Raw genomic sequence first — 18,474 nt, 5'->3', positions numbered from 1 at the left:
TAAACTGAGAAACTTGATTCACCGAGTAGACTATATCAGGGCGAGTAAAAGTGAGGTATTGTAACATACCCACTATGCTACGGTACTGTGTGGGATTATCAAAAGGATCTCCGTCTTGAGAGCTAAGCCTTTGATGAAGAACGCTAGGAGTACTCAAGGGCTTGCAGTCTTTCATACCCGATTTATTGAGAACATCAATGGTATACTTATGTTGAGTGAGAGTCATTTTTTCAGAGGAACTGTCAACTTTAATTCCAAGAAAGTACCGTAGTTTGCCAAGGTCCTTCATTTTGAACCTCTGATTCAAGAGATGTTTGACTTCTTCAATGTGCTCATTGGAACTGCCAGTGATGATAATATCATCCACATATATCAACAACAGAGTAATTGTGTCTTGGTTCTTAAATATAAATAGGGAGTGGTCAAGAAGAGATTTCTTAAAACCATACTTTTGTATTTCAAGAGAAAAGCTGTCAAACCAAGATCGAGATGCCTGCTTCAATCCATATATCGCCCTTTTTAGTCTGCAGACATATTTTGTAGGATTACCTTCTGCGTAACCAGTGGGTTGTTCCATGTAAACTTCTTCTCTCAAATCTCCATGAAGAAAAGCATTCTTCACATCAAGTTGGCTAATGGTCCATTGGTGTTCAATGGTTAAAGAAAGTATGACTCGGATTGTCCCCATCCTCACAACTGGACTAAAGGTTTCATCATAATCCTGTCCTTGCTCCTGTGTAAAACCTTTGGCTACAAGTCTCGCCTTGTATCGCTCTATAGTCCCATCCGGTTTATACTTTATTTTGTACACCCATTTCGAACCAACAACGTTTCTGTCAGGTGGTCTTGATACGACATCCCACGTACCACATTCATGTAGAGCTTCCATCTCCTCATTCATTGCTTCAATCCATCTTCTGGAATTTGATGCTTGAGAGAACGTTGTGGGTTCATCTTATTTATTCAAGGCTGTTAGAAAGAGTTGAAAATCTAATGAAAAATTTTCATAACTGACCCACCTTTCAATTGGATGGCGAGAACGTGTGGATCTTCTAGTATTAACAATGTTGGATGTTGAGGAAGCGTCCATATCTGAATCAACTATGGTGGGTGACTCTCTTTCTCGTCGAGTGTAGACAAGACCTTTATACCTTCCTGGATTCAAAGTTGAGTCTGTATTTTCATGATCAATCATTCCATCAGTAGACATAAGTTTCTTATCCTTTTGAATGCAATTTGAGCAATCATCACTAGCTCCTGAGAGAAGTTCATAATTCAACCAAGGATAATAAGCCTCAACTCTATGTTTTGATTCTGAAGAACTAGTACATTGACAATCAAAATTCAATTCATCGAAGATGACATTTCTTGATATTTTGATGCGCTTGCTCACCGGATCATAGCACCTGTACCCTTTATAGTCATCAGCATAACCCACAAACCTGCACTTTAAAGCCTTGTCCTGAAACTTATGTCTCTTTGAACTGTCAACATGAACATAGCATAAACATCCAAAGACATGCAAATCATAGTAGTTGGGGTGTATACCAAAAAGAGACAAGTAAGGAGACTTGTTTTCCAAAATAGTCATGGGCAATCGATTTATCACATGAACTGCAGAATGAAAAGCTTCTGTTCATAAAGTGATCGGAAGATTACTGTCATGCATCATGCTCATCGCACTCTCAACAATATGGCGATGCTTCCTTTCAGCAATCCCATTCTGCTGAGGTGTGTGTGGGCAAGACACCTTTTTTCTTATCCCATTACTTTGAAGAAAGTTAGTAAAGTCAATGGAAGAAAATTCACCTCCTCCGTCACATTGGAAACTTAGGATGTTTTCAGAAAATTGGTTTTTTACAAAGGAATGGAAGTTACGGAACAACTTGAAAGTCTCGGATTTATGTTTCATGAAAAATATCCAGGAATATCGAGAATAACTGTCAACAAATAAAAGATAATATCTAGTTCCAGACATGGAAGCAACTGGAGCAGGCCCCCAAACATCAGAACAGATAGTCTCAAAAGGTCTTGAAGCTCTTTTATTGATAGAATGAAATGGTAAAACATGACTCTTACATAAGAGACAACTAGAACATTTATTGTCATTGACATTTATTCCTAGACTTGACTTGGGAATAAGATTATTCGAAACAAGCTTTTCAATGAAACTACTACTGCAGTGACCTAGACGACCATGCCAAAGATTTGGCTTATTGATTTCAGAGACACTAAAAACACAGGTAGGATTTTCAGAAGACAACGATGATTGGAGCTTCAAGTTTGGATCTGCAGAGCTAACATGTGCTGAAGGATCTTCTTGAAAAACATACATGTTGCCTTGTCGTTTTCCTCTAGCGAACGTCTCCTTCGTGTAGAGATCCTTAACAAGAACAGAAGAAGGAGTAAATTCAACTGAGGCTTTGACATCATCAACAAGTTTAGAAACTGAAACAATGTTTTTCTTGATATTAGGAGCATAAAGAACATTTGAAAGATTGATGGAAGATTCGGGCAAGGGTATGATGGAGTTTCCAATGTGCGAGACAGAGTGGTGTGATCCATCTCCAGTAACTATACTACTTCTACCAATGTAAGGAACAAGTTTTAGGAGCTTACCTGCATCACCAGTAACATGAGTTGCTGCGCCAGAGTCCACATACCAAGTACCTTGCTCATTCTGTTTCAGATTCAATTATGCTAAGGCTGACAACAACAACTCTTTTACTTCTTCATTGGTCCTTGTACTGTCTGTGCCTCTTTTTGCTTCAGTTTGTGTTGATTTTCCTTTATTTAAGGGATTGAACCAACAGTTGGCTTTGATGTGCCCCCTTTTATTACACAGAAAGCAAGTAGGGATTGGCCTCTGTCTTTGTGAGTTGGTATATGAGTTGGGTGTAGGCAATAATCCACGACCGCCATGGCTACTTCTCCCTTGTGCTCCTTTTCCCTTGATATCATAGCTTCCTCGTCCTCGTGCATAAGTAACCCCTGTAGCAAGAACTTCTTGTGCCCCAGTTTGAATAGATGATTCTTCAGAAAATCCCTTTAGATTCATCTCATATTGTAACAATTTTGCGCGCAGATCTTCAAAGTTGGGCAGCTCAGGTAAACATAATAGAGAAGTGACAATCATATGATAGTCGTGTCCCAATCCACTGAGGGTTTGCTGTACCAAATCTTTATCAGAAACTGTACTTCCAACAACTGCTAACTGATCTGTGATAACCTTCATTTTGTTCAAATATTCCATGATGGACATGGAATCCTTTCTTAACATTTGAAATTCTCTTTTAAGAAACATAATCCTGGCCTGAGAAACCTGTGAGTATGTCTGAACTAGTCTGTTCCAAAGTTGCATGGCAGTGCAGTCATCTGGAATAGCTACAAGCACCTCTTGTGACAGTGTTGATGTAATATAAGCAACAAGCGCTTGGTCTCTTTTCATCCAAGCCACAAATTCAGGATTTCTAACATATACGGTAGTAGCTTCCCCTTTGCTGTCCCTTTCTTCTTGTGATAGGAACTCAGGAGGAACTGGAATAGATCCATCCAGGTGTCCAGAAAGATCCTGACTCCTAATGAAAGGTATGATTTGCCTCTTCCAAGTCAAGAAATTACCATTATTTAATTTTTCAGACACGAGATGACTGAGGAAACTGGAAGAAAGAACTGATTGACTAGGAAGTGAATTCATGTTTCACAGAATTAAGAATGAATTCAGCACAATCTGCTTACACTTGCAGTTTTTTTTTTTTTGCAGGAACTAACTCAGATCGATGCTATCAGACTGCAGAAACTAATTCAGATTGCTGATATGAAACAAAAATTGAATGTCAATCAGATTTTTAATTTGTATATGAAATGAAATATTTGATATAAATGAAACAGAAAATGAATGTATCAGCTTGATCAAGGATGCAGCTGAAACAAAATAGGACCCTGCGTGATTAGATCACGCTGCTACCAACAGCAATAAACTAGGTATGCGAGTGACAGAATGAGAAATAGGACCCTGCGTGATTAGATCACGCTGATATGAAAGAAATAAAAAGATCAATAAACTGAAACAAGAGAAAAGGAAAGGGATAAGGTAGAAGACTGGATAGGTAGAAGGCTGTGGGGAAACCGAGGTTCAGCCACCACCGAAGTAAAAGAAAAATAGAAAGAGGCGAAAAGAGGACTGTGGGAAGAAGGAGTCAGATCTGAATCAGATCTGATTATCTTCAGATCTGATTGATATCAGATCTGATATAGAAGAAATGAATGTGGGGAGGCAAAAATGGGTCGTTCGTGAACCCAAAAAAAAAATGAAAATAGGGAATGGATGGATATGTTCTTGACTTAGAAGAAGAAATCGAGAAGGACAGATCTATCGGACGTACCTTTGAGATCGATTCCAGTTTCAACTGAAGCGTGGCTCTGATACCATGTTAGATTTTGAATCTCCAGGTTCTTCCACGCGTGAGATCTGAAAAACAGAGAGAGAGAGAGAGAGAGAGAAAGGGAGAGAGAAGATGGGAGAAGCCGATACCCCTTCAGCAATAGGGTCGGCTGCTGTGTATTCCTTCATATTAACAAGAGATTACAATATTTTAGGGTACTAAAATACCCCTCATTACAATAAACAATATTACATAATGCCATTAATGAAGAAGTGGATGTCACGGGTCCTGGATCTTCAGATCCATGACCCGGAACCGAGAAAACACTTCTTTTCAGTTATTGCAGCTCTCGTCTTCACCAATTTTTCCTCGCTAGGCATGCAACTTTGTGCTACTTGATATCTTTGCCGTCAGCCTGAAAGAGTGGATATTAGTTTGCCCTCAATTTTAGCTTTATGTGAACATGCTTGATGTTATTGATTTATCTTGATAAAACTATGGGTTTTCTGTATGTTGAATATTTTATGTTTGCAATTACCAGTAATATTTCCTGTATTTTTACTGTTATTGTTTTGCATCTAACTCATTCCTTACATTTCCATATGCAGTACTTGGATGAGAACAAAACATTGATTTTGGCAATCCTTGATAACCAGAATTTGGGCAGGCTGAGTGAATGTGCACAGTAAGTATCAATTTGAATATGGCATACGATAGTGTAATTGACCTAGATATCATTTTTATTGTCAAGTACTGATGGCAATTTTATGTTTGGATTTCCTTGAGTCAGTCTAGCATAATGAGTTCGAACATATGAAAGAAACGTTCACATGCATGTTTTCTTGAAATCATTTATTGATTTGACTATGAAGTACGAGAGCATCTTTCGGTGATATTTGATTCTGCAGTGTTCGATTGCAGCATATCTTATTCTCAATTTTGATGGAGAACATGGAGAACTCAGCTTAAATACTCTATAGAGTTTAAATAGTGAATTCTTTCTAAATGGGACTTAAGCTAAATTTATTTGATTAATATTGTTCGTAGTTCATGCTGGAACTTTGAGAAAATTAGATGGTCCTGTTGCTAATGGTCCCTAGTAAGAGGCAAGATTTGCTTGCAAACAAAGGGAAGAGAATGAGGGGTCGGCACACATGCCTTGGGGAGAGAGGGGGGAGGGGCCTTGGAATTACTTGGGTTTCTGACTCACTGATTCATTGAGAAACTCACACAAGCCTTTACCTGAGATAAGGATTTCTGGGACAGGGTGAGGTGATATCATTGTGTTGGTGACGTGTTCTGATTGGAGAATGGGAGGTTCATATCAATGGGTTAAAGAGAGGTCTTATCAGTTTAGGGAGTGTCCCTTTTGGTGGAGCAGAAGTGTCTTGGAAATTTGGACATTACGGAGGCAAAAGAGTTGCTCTTTGGGTTTGGGCATTGGTTTGCAAGCAGATTCTTTGTATGATCAAGTAGGATTGAATGAAAAGGTTTGTATGCATTATATGGAGGGCATGCTCTCTATAGGAGGGCAACAATTCCATGGCTTGGTTGGACCAAAGAAGCTCCTTGGGGATTGATAGAGGGCTTATGAAGTCATTGTACAATTTCTTAGTTGCTCATTTGTGGGTAAAGAGTAGGGACCTTTTCGTTGGGCACCTGATTTGGATTTTGAACTATAAGGAAGTGTATGGCATGGATTTCCTATGCCCAGGGGTGTCTTACACTCGTTGAGGAGGCTTTTGGTTCTGTTGAGGGATTCCTTGATGTGTGAGGAGGGAGATTAGCAATAAATGCTGAGATCCAACATGGTGAAAGGAGTTTGGTGTGGCTTATCGAAAAGGTTCAAGGGCTCCCATTTCACAATGGTGAGTTGTGCTTTCAGTGGTGCAAAACCCTCCACTTCAAGAGGCATTTGATTTGTACTATAGGCGATGGTATTTCTTTTTTAAGAAAAGGGAATGACTTTCATAGACGTGGGATTCATCCTGTCTGTAGAGATTAGACATGGGAATGCTCTTCATTGATGATGCAATGACCATAGAGAGTTATGATCTTTAAAGAGATAGCTTCTCTGTTAGGGAAGGCAGGCTGGAGGGCTTGCAGCTAAGAGGGGCCTGGATTAAGGCCATGTCTATTCTGGATGGGAGGGTTGGGGACTTGGGGGTGTCTCAAGATCTTAGGATGGCAGGTGGCAAGGGTGGAGTGTCTCGATTTCCTAGTAAATATTGATTGCTATGATAGGACTATAAACAAAAGAGTCTGAAGGACATCTGATTAAGTAAATGCAAAAAACTTTTTAGTCAAAAATTGGTTTTCTATTGGATGAATTAAAATTATTGAGCTTTGTGTCTTTCTCACATGCAAGTTCATACATGTTTGAATTTGATACGCTTGTAGCAGAGTTGGTTACCGCAATTGCTTCTTAGTATTGATTCTTGTGCCGACTTGCTTCAAGGTCATATGCTGAATCCATTTTTTTCTTATTTTCCAATTTTGTATTATTAGTCCATTAGTCTTGGAAACCAGTTTACTGTTAAAATATAGTTTGCGTATGGATCTGGATCCAGATCCATACGCATGGTATGTTAATTGAAAACACATGCTATATATTACTCATTAATGGCATCCTTGTAATATCTCTGATATTACAAGGATAGTTGTATACCTGCTTTATACATATGAAGATTAGGGCTTGGAGGTCGTGCAATTGAGTGCCGCCCCAGCCGATTGTCTCTCTCTCTCTACTTTCCTGTGCAGGCTGAACCACAGACTACGAAGTCTCATATGGTATCAGAGCTCAGGGTTGTGGAATCCTGTTAGAGGCCTGTTCAGCGAGATTTGTAAAACCAGGTTTTGGCTCGTCTTCCCCTTTCTCATTCCTACCGTTATTGAAACTCGTCATCCTTATTGAAACTCGTCTCCTACCCTTATTGAAACTCGTCATCCCTATTGAAACTCAGCTCTTCAATCTGTCTATTGCAACTCCCAATCTGTTGCAACTTCCAATCTCAAACAGGCTCTTCAATCTTCCCTTTTCTCATTCTCTCTTTTATTGAAACTCGTTGCCCTATTGAAACTCGGCTCTTCAATCTGTCTATTGCAACTCCCAATCTCAATTTTTTTTTTTTAATTCTCCTCTCTGACTGCAGCCATAAACCTCTTAACGTCTGTCAGTTTTAATAAAACTGCAACTCGTCTCCCCATTCCACTTTTAACGTGTCAGTTTTTTTTTTTAATTATTCATTCTTTGATTCCAGAATTTTTTTTTTCCTTTATTGCTATTTGGTACGGAATGTTGGGCTGCCAAGAGACATCATATTCAAAAAATGAGTGTAGCTGAGATGCGGATGCTTAGATGGATGTGTGGAAATACAATAAAAGATAAGATTCGGAACGAAGAGATACGTAAGAAGGTAGGTGTTGCACCCATTGAGAATAAGATGCGAGAGAATCGTTTACGGTGGTTTGGACATATTCGGCGAAGGCCTAATGATGCTCCAGTTAGAAGGTTGGAGAAATGGGAAAATATATTAGTTAAAAGAGGTAGGGGTAGGCCTAGGAAGACTTGGATGGAGATGATAGGAAAGGATATGAATGCTTTGAACCTCACCGAGGACATGGCGTTGGATAGAAATGATTGGAGGAAAAGGATTCATGTGGAAGACCCAAAATGAATTTCTTTTTTGGTTCATATCGCTGACCCCAATTGTTTTGGGATGAAGGCGTAGTTGTTGTTGTTGCTATTTAGTGTCCCCTGTGCAACGCCTACAGGCAGATTGTAACTGTTTACAATCTCGATTCTGTTTAAAAAAAAAGGTTATTTCCAGATATCGGTCGCACAGGTACATGTCTTGTTGAAGTTCTCCTGATTGATTAAGTGATCTCAAGCCTGTTTGTTTCTTCCATTCGTTTTGTTTGATTATTCATTGTCCCATTGATATGGATTACTCATCGTCATCCGGTCCCTCTGCAAATTTCTTGAGTCAGCTCGTTACAGAAAAACTTACTCATTCTAATTTTTTGACTTGGAAGAGGCAAATCCTTCCTTTTATATGGAGTCAGGATCTCGATGAACATCTGGATGGTTTAGTTTCTATACCACCACGACTTATTTTGCAGAAAACCAAGGATGAGAAGGGTGACACAATTACCATCTCTGTTAAGAATCCAGAGTATACAGCTTGGAGGAAGCGGGATCAGTCTTTGGTTGCTTATATTACGTCAACACTCTCTCAAGAAGTGTTGGTTACTCTTTCAGATGATTGCACTGTGGCGGATCTGTGGAGTAAGTTGTCCTAGACATATTCTCAGATATCAGAAGCCCGAGTTATGTACTTAAAAAATGAATTTCAAAGTTTGAAGAAAGGCTCCATGACAGTCATGGAATACATAGGCCGCTTGAAGAGTATTACTGATCAATTGACGGTTATTGGAAGTGCTATTGCAGATAAAGATAAAGTTCAACAACTTCTCAATGGATTGGGCCCTGATTTTGACATGCTTACCACAACTTTATCATGCCTTCCACAGTTGCCCACTTTTGACGATCTTCAAGCGAAACTTCTCCATCATGAGATGATTATGAAACAAAGGGCAGAAGGAAATGAATCAACTCGTCCTCATTCAGTTTTTGCCATGGACACTTCTGTAGGTTTTGGACGAGGGAATGGAGGGCATCAAGGAGGCAGAGGCCGCGGACGTTTTGGGCAGGGAGGACGTGGTATCTTGCCTACACCTAATATTTCAGGGGTTTTTAGTACAAGGAATCAGAGGAGAGTGCCCACTTGTTTCTTATGTAACAAAAGAGGACATGTGAAAGCTGATTGTTGGTTTAATCTACAGAACAGAGGAAAAATAAACAAAATTGAGAATAAATCAGCTACCACTGTGGACATAAAAGTGCCATCCACAGATGTGCAACAACTTTTGTTATCAGCATTGTCATGTCATCAAGCAAAATGAACAAGGCGAATGGTATGTTGATTCAGGTGCCGCCACACATGTTACGGGTAATGCGGGTAAGTTATCTCACTTATTGCCTTATTTTGAAAAAGGTAGTATAGTTACGGGAGATGGAACTTATCACTCCATTGGTCATACTGGCAGTGCACATATCCCTATGTCAAAGTCCTCACTTCACTTGTCCAATGTACTTCTTGCTCCCAATATTAAAAAGAACATTGTTTCTGTAGCTAAACTTGTTGACGATATGAATTCTTCCGTCGAATTTACTCCCTCTTCTGTTTATGTTAAGGATCTACGAACGAAGAAGATGTTCGCTAAGGGGGAGCGACAAGGAAACATGTACGTCTTCAAGGAGATTCCTTCAGTGTCTTCGTCTTCAGTCCCAGTTCTCCAGTTGAAGTCGTCCAAGCATTCTTCAGTGTCTTCACCTTCAGAGTCTTTGTTTTTCCCTTCATTGGAAGTTTTTAATTCATCTCATTGTAATAAGTCAGATATTTGGCATAGTCGTTTGGGACATTGTAGTCGGGGTTTCGTTGAAAATCTTGTATCTGATGGTCTCCATCCAGAGTCTAGTTTATGTTCATTTTTTGGTAATGATAATAAATGTTCTTCATGCGAACTCTGCAAAAGTCATGTTCTTCCTTTTCATATTATAAATAAAAGAGCTTCAAAGCCATTTGAGATTATTTGTTCTGATGTTTGGGGACCCACACCTATTCCTTCTCTTTCTGGCAGTCGTTACTATGTTATCTTTATTGATTCTTATTCCCGTTATACTTGGATATATTTCTTAAAACACAAGCATGAAGTTTTTCAAATATTTCGGGAATTCCATTCGATGGTCAAAACAAAGTTTGCTTGTGATATTGTGCATTTACAATGTGATGGTGGAGAAGAGTATTCATCGAACGAGTTTATTGCCTTTCTTCGAGATAAAGGAATAAGTCGACAGGTTTCTTGCCCTCATACTCAACAAAATGGGGTTGCGGAGAGGAAACACAGGCATATTGTCGAGAGCGCGATCAGCATGTTACATGATAGCAATGTGCCCGTTAGTCTCTGGACAGAAGTTTTTCACACATCTGTTCATATCATAAATCGTCTTCCTATGACACTTTTGGATCGGAAATCTCCCTATTATACTTTATTCGGGCAAAATCTCTCTTACGATGAGCTGCGTGTTTTTGGTTGTGTATGTTATGTACATGTTGATTCATCTCTGCGAAATAAGTTTCAGGACAAGGCTGTCAAGTGCAGATTTGTTGGGTATGCAGATGAATACAAATGTTATCGATGCTATGATCCTACTACAAAACGTATTAGGACCTCCAAAAATGTTGTTTTTGACGAACAAAATTTTCAGGTCAATGACTCTGCAGCGTTGCCATCTCGAGAATTAGAAGTATATGATCCATGGATGAGCACAGATCTTTTTGCTAATACAGGAGAAACATTTCAGACAAATTGTTCTTCCTTCGGCTTGAGTAGGGAGTTGAATGACTCACAGATACGTGTTGAATTATCTCCAGTTGAGTCTCCAATTGAGCCACCCCAAGTAGAACACTTCTCTGGGCAGATATACACTAGACGGGACAAAAATACAGAGCCGAGGAATGTGAAAAGCATCGCCAATGATCCGGCTCAAAGGCCGTCACGCATTAAGCATCCTATTCAACGATGGGTGAGTTATGAGACCTTCTCCCTTGATTTCCAATTGTTTATGTCTCAGCTCACAAAACAAGATGAACCAACTTGTTTTAATCAAGCTCTTCAATCCCGTCATTGGACTGAAGCTATGAATGAAGAAATGGAAGCTCTTCATGAATGCCAGACTTGGGAAATAGTCCCTCGGCCAGAAGGAAAGAATGTAGTTGGCTCAAAATGGGTTTATAAAACAAAGTATAAGCCTGAAGGAAGCATTGACAAATATAAGGCACGACTTGTTGCTCGAGGATTCACACAACAGTATGGTAAAGACTACGATGAAACTTTTAGTCCGGTAGTCAAAATGGGTACTATTCGTGTCATCATATCCCTAGCAGTCGATCGAGGTTGGAGCCTTAGCCAGATGGATGTTAAAAATGCATTTTTGCATGGAACTTTAAAGGAAGAAGTGTATATGGAGCAACCTCCTGGTTATGCCGAGAAGAATCCTACTGCTGGGTGTGCAAACTAAGAAAATCTCTGTATGGGTTGAAACAGGCGTCCCGTTCCTGGTTTGAAAGTTTCTCTATGCAAATTCAGAGTTATGGTTTTAGAAGATGCTCTCTAGATCACTCACTTTTTATTTACCAAAAGGCAGACATTGTTATACTTCTTCTTATATATGTTGATGACATTGTGATCACTGGGAGTTCAGATAATCATGTGCAAGACGTGAAACAGTTTTTAATGAAAACTTTCAAGATGAAAGATTTAGGGGAGTTGAGGTACTTTCTTGGTGTGGAAGTTGACAGACAACAAGACACATTGACACTCATGCAACAAAAATACACTCTTGACCTTCTGGAAAGAGCCAAGATGACGAATTACAAACCAGTCAGTACTCCTAGTGTATTACATCAAAGGTTGAGTTCTGAAGATGGTCATCTTTGTGTCAATCCTACAACGTATAGAAGTCTCGTAGGGATGTTACAGTACTTGACCTTTACCAGACCTGATATAGTTTATGTTGTCAATCAGGTATCCCAGTTTATGCATGCTCCAACGGAGGGTCATATGGAAGCTGTGAAGCGCATTCTACGCTATTTAAAAGGAACTATAGGAGACAGACTTGTTTATCGCAAGAACGATAATCTGCATAGAGGACATGAACTCATCACTTATACAGACGCAGATTGGGCAGGGGATCCAGATGAGAGACGATCTGTCTTTGGATATTGTGTATATATTGGACACAATTTAGTGTCCTGGAGCAGCAGAAAACAAAAGGCAGTGGCACGATCGAGTACAGAGGCTGAATACATACAGATCGATGGCTGCAGGCACGGCAGAAGCTACATGGATTAGACACTTATTGAGTGATCTTGGGAAGACAATTATTCGATCTTTTCTTCTATGTGACAATCAAAGCGCAATAAACATTGCATGTAATCCTATCCAGCATAGAAGAACGAAGCACATTGAGATTGATCAACATTTCATACGGCAGAAAGTCGAGATGAAGGAGATAGAACTACGTCATGTTCGAACAGAAGATCAAGTGGCAGACTTGTTTACCAAGGGGTTAACAGGACGTCAATTTTGGCTGTTGAAGAGCAAGTTGTACATGATCCAAAATCACGTACAACTTGAGGGAGGGTGTTAAAATATAGTTTGTGTATGGATCTGGATCCAGAACCATACGCATGGTATGTTAATTGAAAACACATGCTGTATATTACTCATTAATGGCATCCTTGTAATATCTCTGATATTACAAGGATAGTTGTATACCTGCTTTATACATATGAAGATTAGGGCTTGGAGGTCGTGCAATTGAGTGCCGCCCCAGCCGATTGTCTCTCTCTCTCTCTACTTTCCTGTGCAGGCTGAACCACAGACTACGAAGTCTCATATTTACAACTAATCTGGGTTTCATAGTCCCGATTCATTCAACTTTCCACTCTTGGAGATCAATATACAAATAATCTAGCAATTATGATCACAATGACATCAATTCCATAGCATTTACAACCATAGGACTCAACATCAATATCCTTGAGGGGTATGGGGTGCAGTTTGTATTCATGGAGTCAGAGATAATAAAGAAAATAGGGATTTAGATTTGTGATATTCTTGAATCCCTGATTTGAGGAGATTTACCAAAATTTTATCCTCTTAAAAATCTCCATGTTGAAATCCCTAGCAAAATAGCGAGTATTTCAGTTTTTCTGAAAATTAACTTGCTTTCTGTGCTGGAGCTTTTGACGAGACCTTGTCACACCCAATCTTGTGTTGGTTCAAGTTTGGCACATGATTAATTGCCAACCTGCCATGAGAAATTTGCAGAATTAAGGTGGGAACAAAATCTGGTTGCAAGTGTATAAATAATAATTTTTTGATGTTTCATGACTGTCTCTGTGTTTCTACCTTAGTTCCATACGATTACCAACTAAGATGGATGTTGGGAAATCCTTTAATTTTTTGAGATTTTTGTCCTTGTAGTTGAAATAGTGCTACGATCCATTTGTATCTTAGAGTCATAAATCGTAATTCTTTGTAAAAATATGCATGAAGCTTCCATCTGCTGATCCTTTTGATCTTGATTGCAGATATCAAGCAAAGCTTCAGCAGAATCTGATGTACTTGGCTGCCATTGCTGATGCTCAGCCACAGCCCCCTGCGATGCATGCACAGGTAACATCCTCTCAGGCATTGAATTTATAAACCTGCCTAAGGGAATGAACACAAAAACTCTTTTGTTTATTTTTTTCTGCAGTTTCCTCCCAATGCGGTCATGCAGCCTGGTGCCCAGTATCTGCAACACCAACAAGCTCAAGCGTTGACCCCACAGTCACTGATGGGTGCCCGATCACCGATGATGTATGCTCAGCAGTCTCTCTCTGCATTACAGCAGCAGCAAGCATTACATAGCCAACTTGGCATGAACCCCTCTGGTAACAGTGGTTTTCATGTGTTGCATGGTGAGGCTAACTTGGGTGCTGGTGGACCAATATCCACTGGTGGCTTCCCTGACTTTGGCCGCAGCTCAGCCGGATCTGGTGAAGCTATACAGTCTGCTGGAAGAGCTGCTGCTATGGAGCAACGTGGAGCTGGAAAGCAGGATGTAGCGGGCAGAGACATTTCAACATCAGGATCTGCTGATGGGCGAGGTGGGACCCCTGGTGCGCAGACTGGAGATGGCACCGAGCCTTTATATCTCAAGGGCCCTGAAGGGGAGGGTAACTGAACTTGTTGTAGAGTTCTAGAGGTCTAGGTGCCCATGACGTCAGCCCAATGTCAAGATTACTGGATGCAGTATTAGAGAACAGGACCTGTCTTCTTATCCTAGACTGCATCTTTGGTGTGCTCATACTTGCTAATGGTTTAGTTTCTGTCAAGGTGGTAAGTCTTGGTAACCTTTTTGGTTGAGACATGCTTGACTTATGTGTTCTTGCTTTGTAAGTTTGTAGTTTCTATCTGATGGAAGGATGCTTTAGCATTGCAAGTATGTGTATTTGGTTACTGCACATGAATGACTGTCTGATGGTAGTTTTCTGTAGTTGAGAAAAAAATCATGTATTTTGGCTTCTGTACAAATGAAAGAATACTGGAAACTTAAGTGTTTGCTGATGAGAAAGCTTGGCAGATTAAAGCTCTTATTGGACTTTGTTAAATTGTTGTTCAGTGTGCAATGCCACTGAACCATATTAATTATTGGACTTCCTTATATTGGGGTTTAGGCGCAATGCGACTTAACCGCATTTAATACATCTGCCAATGAATCCCATTGACCCTTCTGTCCCCACGAGTGCAAGTAGTCATTGATCTCCTTTACTCATGCCCCCTGCTTGTTTCAGGGCAAAGAGATGAGAAAATGATTAAGAGGCTGGCTGGTGTAGGGTTTGCTTTTTCTCCTGTGAGCTGGTGGGAAAGTCCATTTCTTTTAAAGATTTATTTGGAATGGGAATTTAGAGAGTAATTCGTGGTCTTTGGTGGTTTGGACGGATATCTCGATGCTGTTGGAGTTTGGGGCTTTGAGTATTCGGCATATTCATAGATTTAATACAGCTTTACTTGCTAAATGGGTGAGGCTGATTTGCAGGAAAGAGGTTTCTCTTTCCATCGTTTTTGTGAAAAAATGCAATTTGTCGTAATGACTTTGGAATTGGCCAGAAAACTACAAATGACAAGGGGGTTCGGGAATTTGGAAAGGGTGGATGATGGTGTTTGATGTTTTTTGTGAATGCATTAAGGTTTGGGTGGGTGATGGTGCTCGTACTTTTTTTTGGCAAGACAAGTGGTCGGGCGATCGTTCCTTTCATGATGAATTTCCTGATTTGTATCATGCAGCAAACAGAAAATTCATCAAGGTGAGGGATATCGGTTCACCTAATTTTAACATTTGGAACATCGTATTGAGAAGGAACCCCTCCGAGGTGGTGTGGTCTACACTTAGCATCAGATTTGGCTATGGTTTCTTTGTTACAACTTGATGATGGAATCGTGTGGACAATGTCCCAAGATGGTCAATTCTTGGTGGCTTCGTTTTACAGGGCAGCCAATTCCCCTGTTTGGATGCCAGAAAAATCTGTATGAGAGAGGATTACCTTTGTGGGGATCGTTGACGGCTTGATTACTCATGGGAAAGTGCCAACTCAAACTTCATGGTTTTTACTTGGCCAGCAGGTGCTCTCTATGTTTTGCTCATGAGGAATCTACTACTCAACACCTTTTCTGGGAATACCCTTTCGTTCAGAAGCTTATTCGGCTGCCTTGGGAAGACATGAGATAGCATGAGACGTCAATTTCTTCCCTAGACAGGTCTTGACTTCTGATTTCCTCAACTGGTTTGAGCGCAACCGGCGTATATTCAGGAACGAGGTGAAGAGGCCAAATCACCTACTGCAGCAGTTGAAATGGGAAACCAGGATCTACGTTGGATTGGCGCTAACAGGATGCAGATTTGACGTCAGTCTCACCTCTGTTAGGGATATGGTCTTTTTCATATAATCTCTGTTTTCTGTTTTGTTTGTTGTTTTCTGTTTTTTGCTGTGTTTTGCGGTGAGTGATACCCCATCACTACCGCTTCTTTGTTGTTTGTCTCTAATCGCTGGTGTGTCTTCGCTGGTTAATGGATTGTTCTGTAAAAAAAAAGTCTCACCTCCCCCATTGAAAAAGCCATTTTTCATCCTGCGTCTATGCTGGCAACAATGCGGCCTCAAGGAAAGGAAATGGCGTTCCTAACCCTAGCGTGAAACGAACATGCCTGAGTCCATTTGTTTCATTTACATGGAAGGGAAGATTCTTTCATGGGAAAAGGCATAAATCGTCCAATAAAGACTCCTGCCAGATCAACTTTCCCACAAAAGTCCTTCGTACAGGGGAGATACAAGGAACACATGAAAAGAGAAGGTGATAAAAATTGAGGCTCACTTATACGAGCGTGACACTTTCCCATCATGTTGCTGTTTTAAAAGTTTTAAAATATAACTATAAAATCTTGGCGATTTATTGTTTCCCACCAAAAGTGCTTTGAAAATGTTTAGTCTAATATCTAAGAGAGAGGTTTTTCAAGTGGTTTAAATAGAGGGTTTGTTCTCTATTCTTTACTTTGGTAATCCTTGAGTCTTTAGGAGGCTTGCGCATCGTGCAGCAGCGGATGCGCCATTTGTGCACACACGCGCACGTGTGTGTGCGCAATGACGCTTGAGGGGCAATGTGGTGTTTTGATGGTGCATTTTGCAAATGTCCGTTTTGACTTTTCGGTTTTGAGATGTCTGGTCGATTGAAAGGCTTTTAATTGCATTTATATAGAGTTTATGGTACATTGTGGCTGTTGGACGATTTTGAAGGCCTTTAATCAATAGTCAAAGGTGGGTGACCGTTCAGGGACCTTTTCATCCTAATTTCAAATCGTCATATTTATGGCCATTAATCTCATTTATCACAAAACGTTTTGGCTTTTCTAAAAGTCTATAAATCTCTTCATTTTTTATCTTTTGAAGCATCCGAATTTCTGACTCTCCAGTTTTCTCCTTTCTTTCTTCTTGGTTTGGCTTGCAGAGTTCAAGTGTGGGAGATGTCATCTGTTCATGCGAAGCAGTGACTCTCTTGAGGTTCAAGCCTAGTTGTATCCTGGGAACTCAGTCGTAACAAACCCCTTTTCGCATCTTCAGAATTCTCGGAGTGGGGCGATTGAAGTTCTAAAGATAGCGATCTTAAGAACGTGCCTCTAGGCTTGAGATCTCTATTTCCTTAAATCTTTATTTGTCACCTGTTTGCAGTAACAATTTTAAAACTTCACTATGGCCTTTGGTTAGACATCCAACTCTATCAATCTGCTTAGTTGTGACCTTGAAAAACTTGATCGATTTAATGGGTCAAACTTTTCAAATGTCCATTTTGATTTTTCGGTTTTGAGATGTCTGGCCGGTTGAAAGGCTTTTAATTGCATTTATATAGAGTTTATGGTGCATTGTGGCTGTTGGACGGTTTTGAATGCCTTTTTAATCAACAGTCAAAGGTGGGTGACCGTTCAAGGACCTTTTCATCCAAATTTTAAATCGTCAGATTTATGACCATTAATCTCATTTATCACAAAACGTTTTGGCCTTTCTAAAAGTCTATAAATCTCTTCATTTTTCATCTTTTGAAGCATCCAAATTTCTGACTCTTCAGTTTTCTCCTTTATTTCTTCTCGGTTTGGCTTGCAGAGTTCAAGTGTGGAAGAGGTCATCTATTCTTGCGAAGCAGTGACTCTCTTGAGGTTCAAGCCTAGTTGTATCTTGGGAATTCAGTCGTAACAAACCCCTTTTCGCATCTTTAGAATTCCCGGAGTGGGGAGATTGAAGTTCTAAAGATAGCGATCTTAAGAACGTGCCTTTAGGCTTGAGATCTCCATTTCCTTAAATCCTTATTTGTCACCTGTTTGCAGTAACAATTTTAGAACTTCACTATGGCCTCTGGTTCGACATCCAACTCTATCAATCTGCTTAGCCGTGACCTTGAAAAACTCGATCGATTTGATAGGTCAAACTTCAATCGATGGCAATCAAAGATCTTCTTCTTGTTGTCCGAGTTGCATATCGATTATGTCCTCAAAAAGGCCTGTCCCACTGTTGTTGCTGGAGAAGTTAAGACAAAAAAATGCCACTTTGGTAATCCTTGAGTCTTTAGGTGGCTTGTGGACGTTGTTGTGCACACGCACACTTGAGGTGCAATGTGGCATTTTGATGGTGCACTTTGCAAATGTCCATTTTGACTTTTTGGTTTTGAGATGTCTGGCCGGTTGAAAGGCTTTTAATTGCATTTATATAGAGTTTATGGTGCATTGTGGTTGTTGGACGGTTTTGAAGGCCTTTAATCAACAGTCTAAGGTGGGTGACCGTTCAGGGACCTTTTCGTCCTAATTTCAAATCGTTAGATTTATGGCCATTAATCTCATTTATCGCAAAACGTTTTGGCATTTCTAAAAGTC

At 40.1% G+C, this 18,474-nt stretch overlaps 1 protein-coding gene across 1 annotated transcript in view; it reads left to right on the top strand.

The window, feature by feature from the left end:
• LOC149827863 (GRF-interacting factor 1-like) overlaps nucleotides 1-14,664 on the top strand; it is a 48,845-nt gene extending 34,181 nt beyond the window's left edge. The window contains exons 2-4 of the mRNA XM_090019697.1: nucleotides 4,994-5,070; nucleotides 13,607-13,691; nucleotides 13,774-14,664. Coding sequence (XP_089875823.1) covers nucleotides 4,994-5,070; nucleotides 13,607-13,691; nucleotides 13,774-14,244 — 633 coding nt within the window. The 3' untranslated portion in view covers nucleotides 14,245-14,664. The remainder of the gene's footprint in view (nucleotides 1-4,993; nucleotides 5,071-13,606; nucleotides 13,692-13,773) is intronic.
• Nucleotides 14,665-18,474: the final 3,810 nt, after the last annotated feature.

The sequence above is a fragment of the Nuphar pumila genome, chromosome 10 (assembly GCF_984573655.1).
Source record: "Nuphar pumila chromosome 10, dmNupPumi1.hap1.1, whole genome shotgun sequence".
In the NCBI taxonomy this organism is placed as follows: domain Eukaryota; kingdom Viridiplantae; phylum Streptophyta; class Magnoliopsida; order Nymphaeales; family Nymphaeaceae; genus Nuphar; species Nuphar pumila.
Note: the sequence above shows the minus strand (reverse complement) of the source record. Positions and strands in the feature narration are given on the sequence as shown.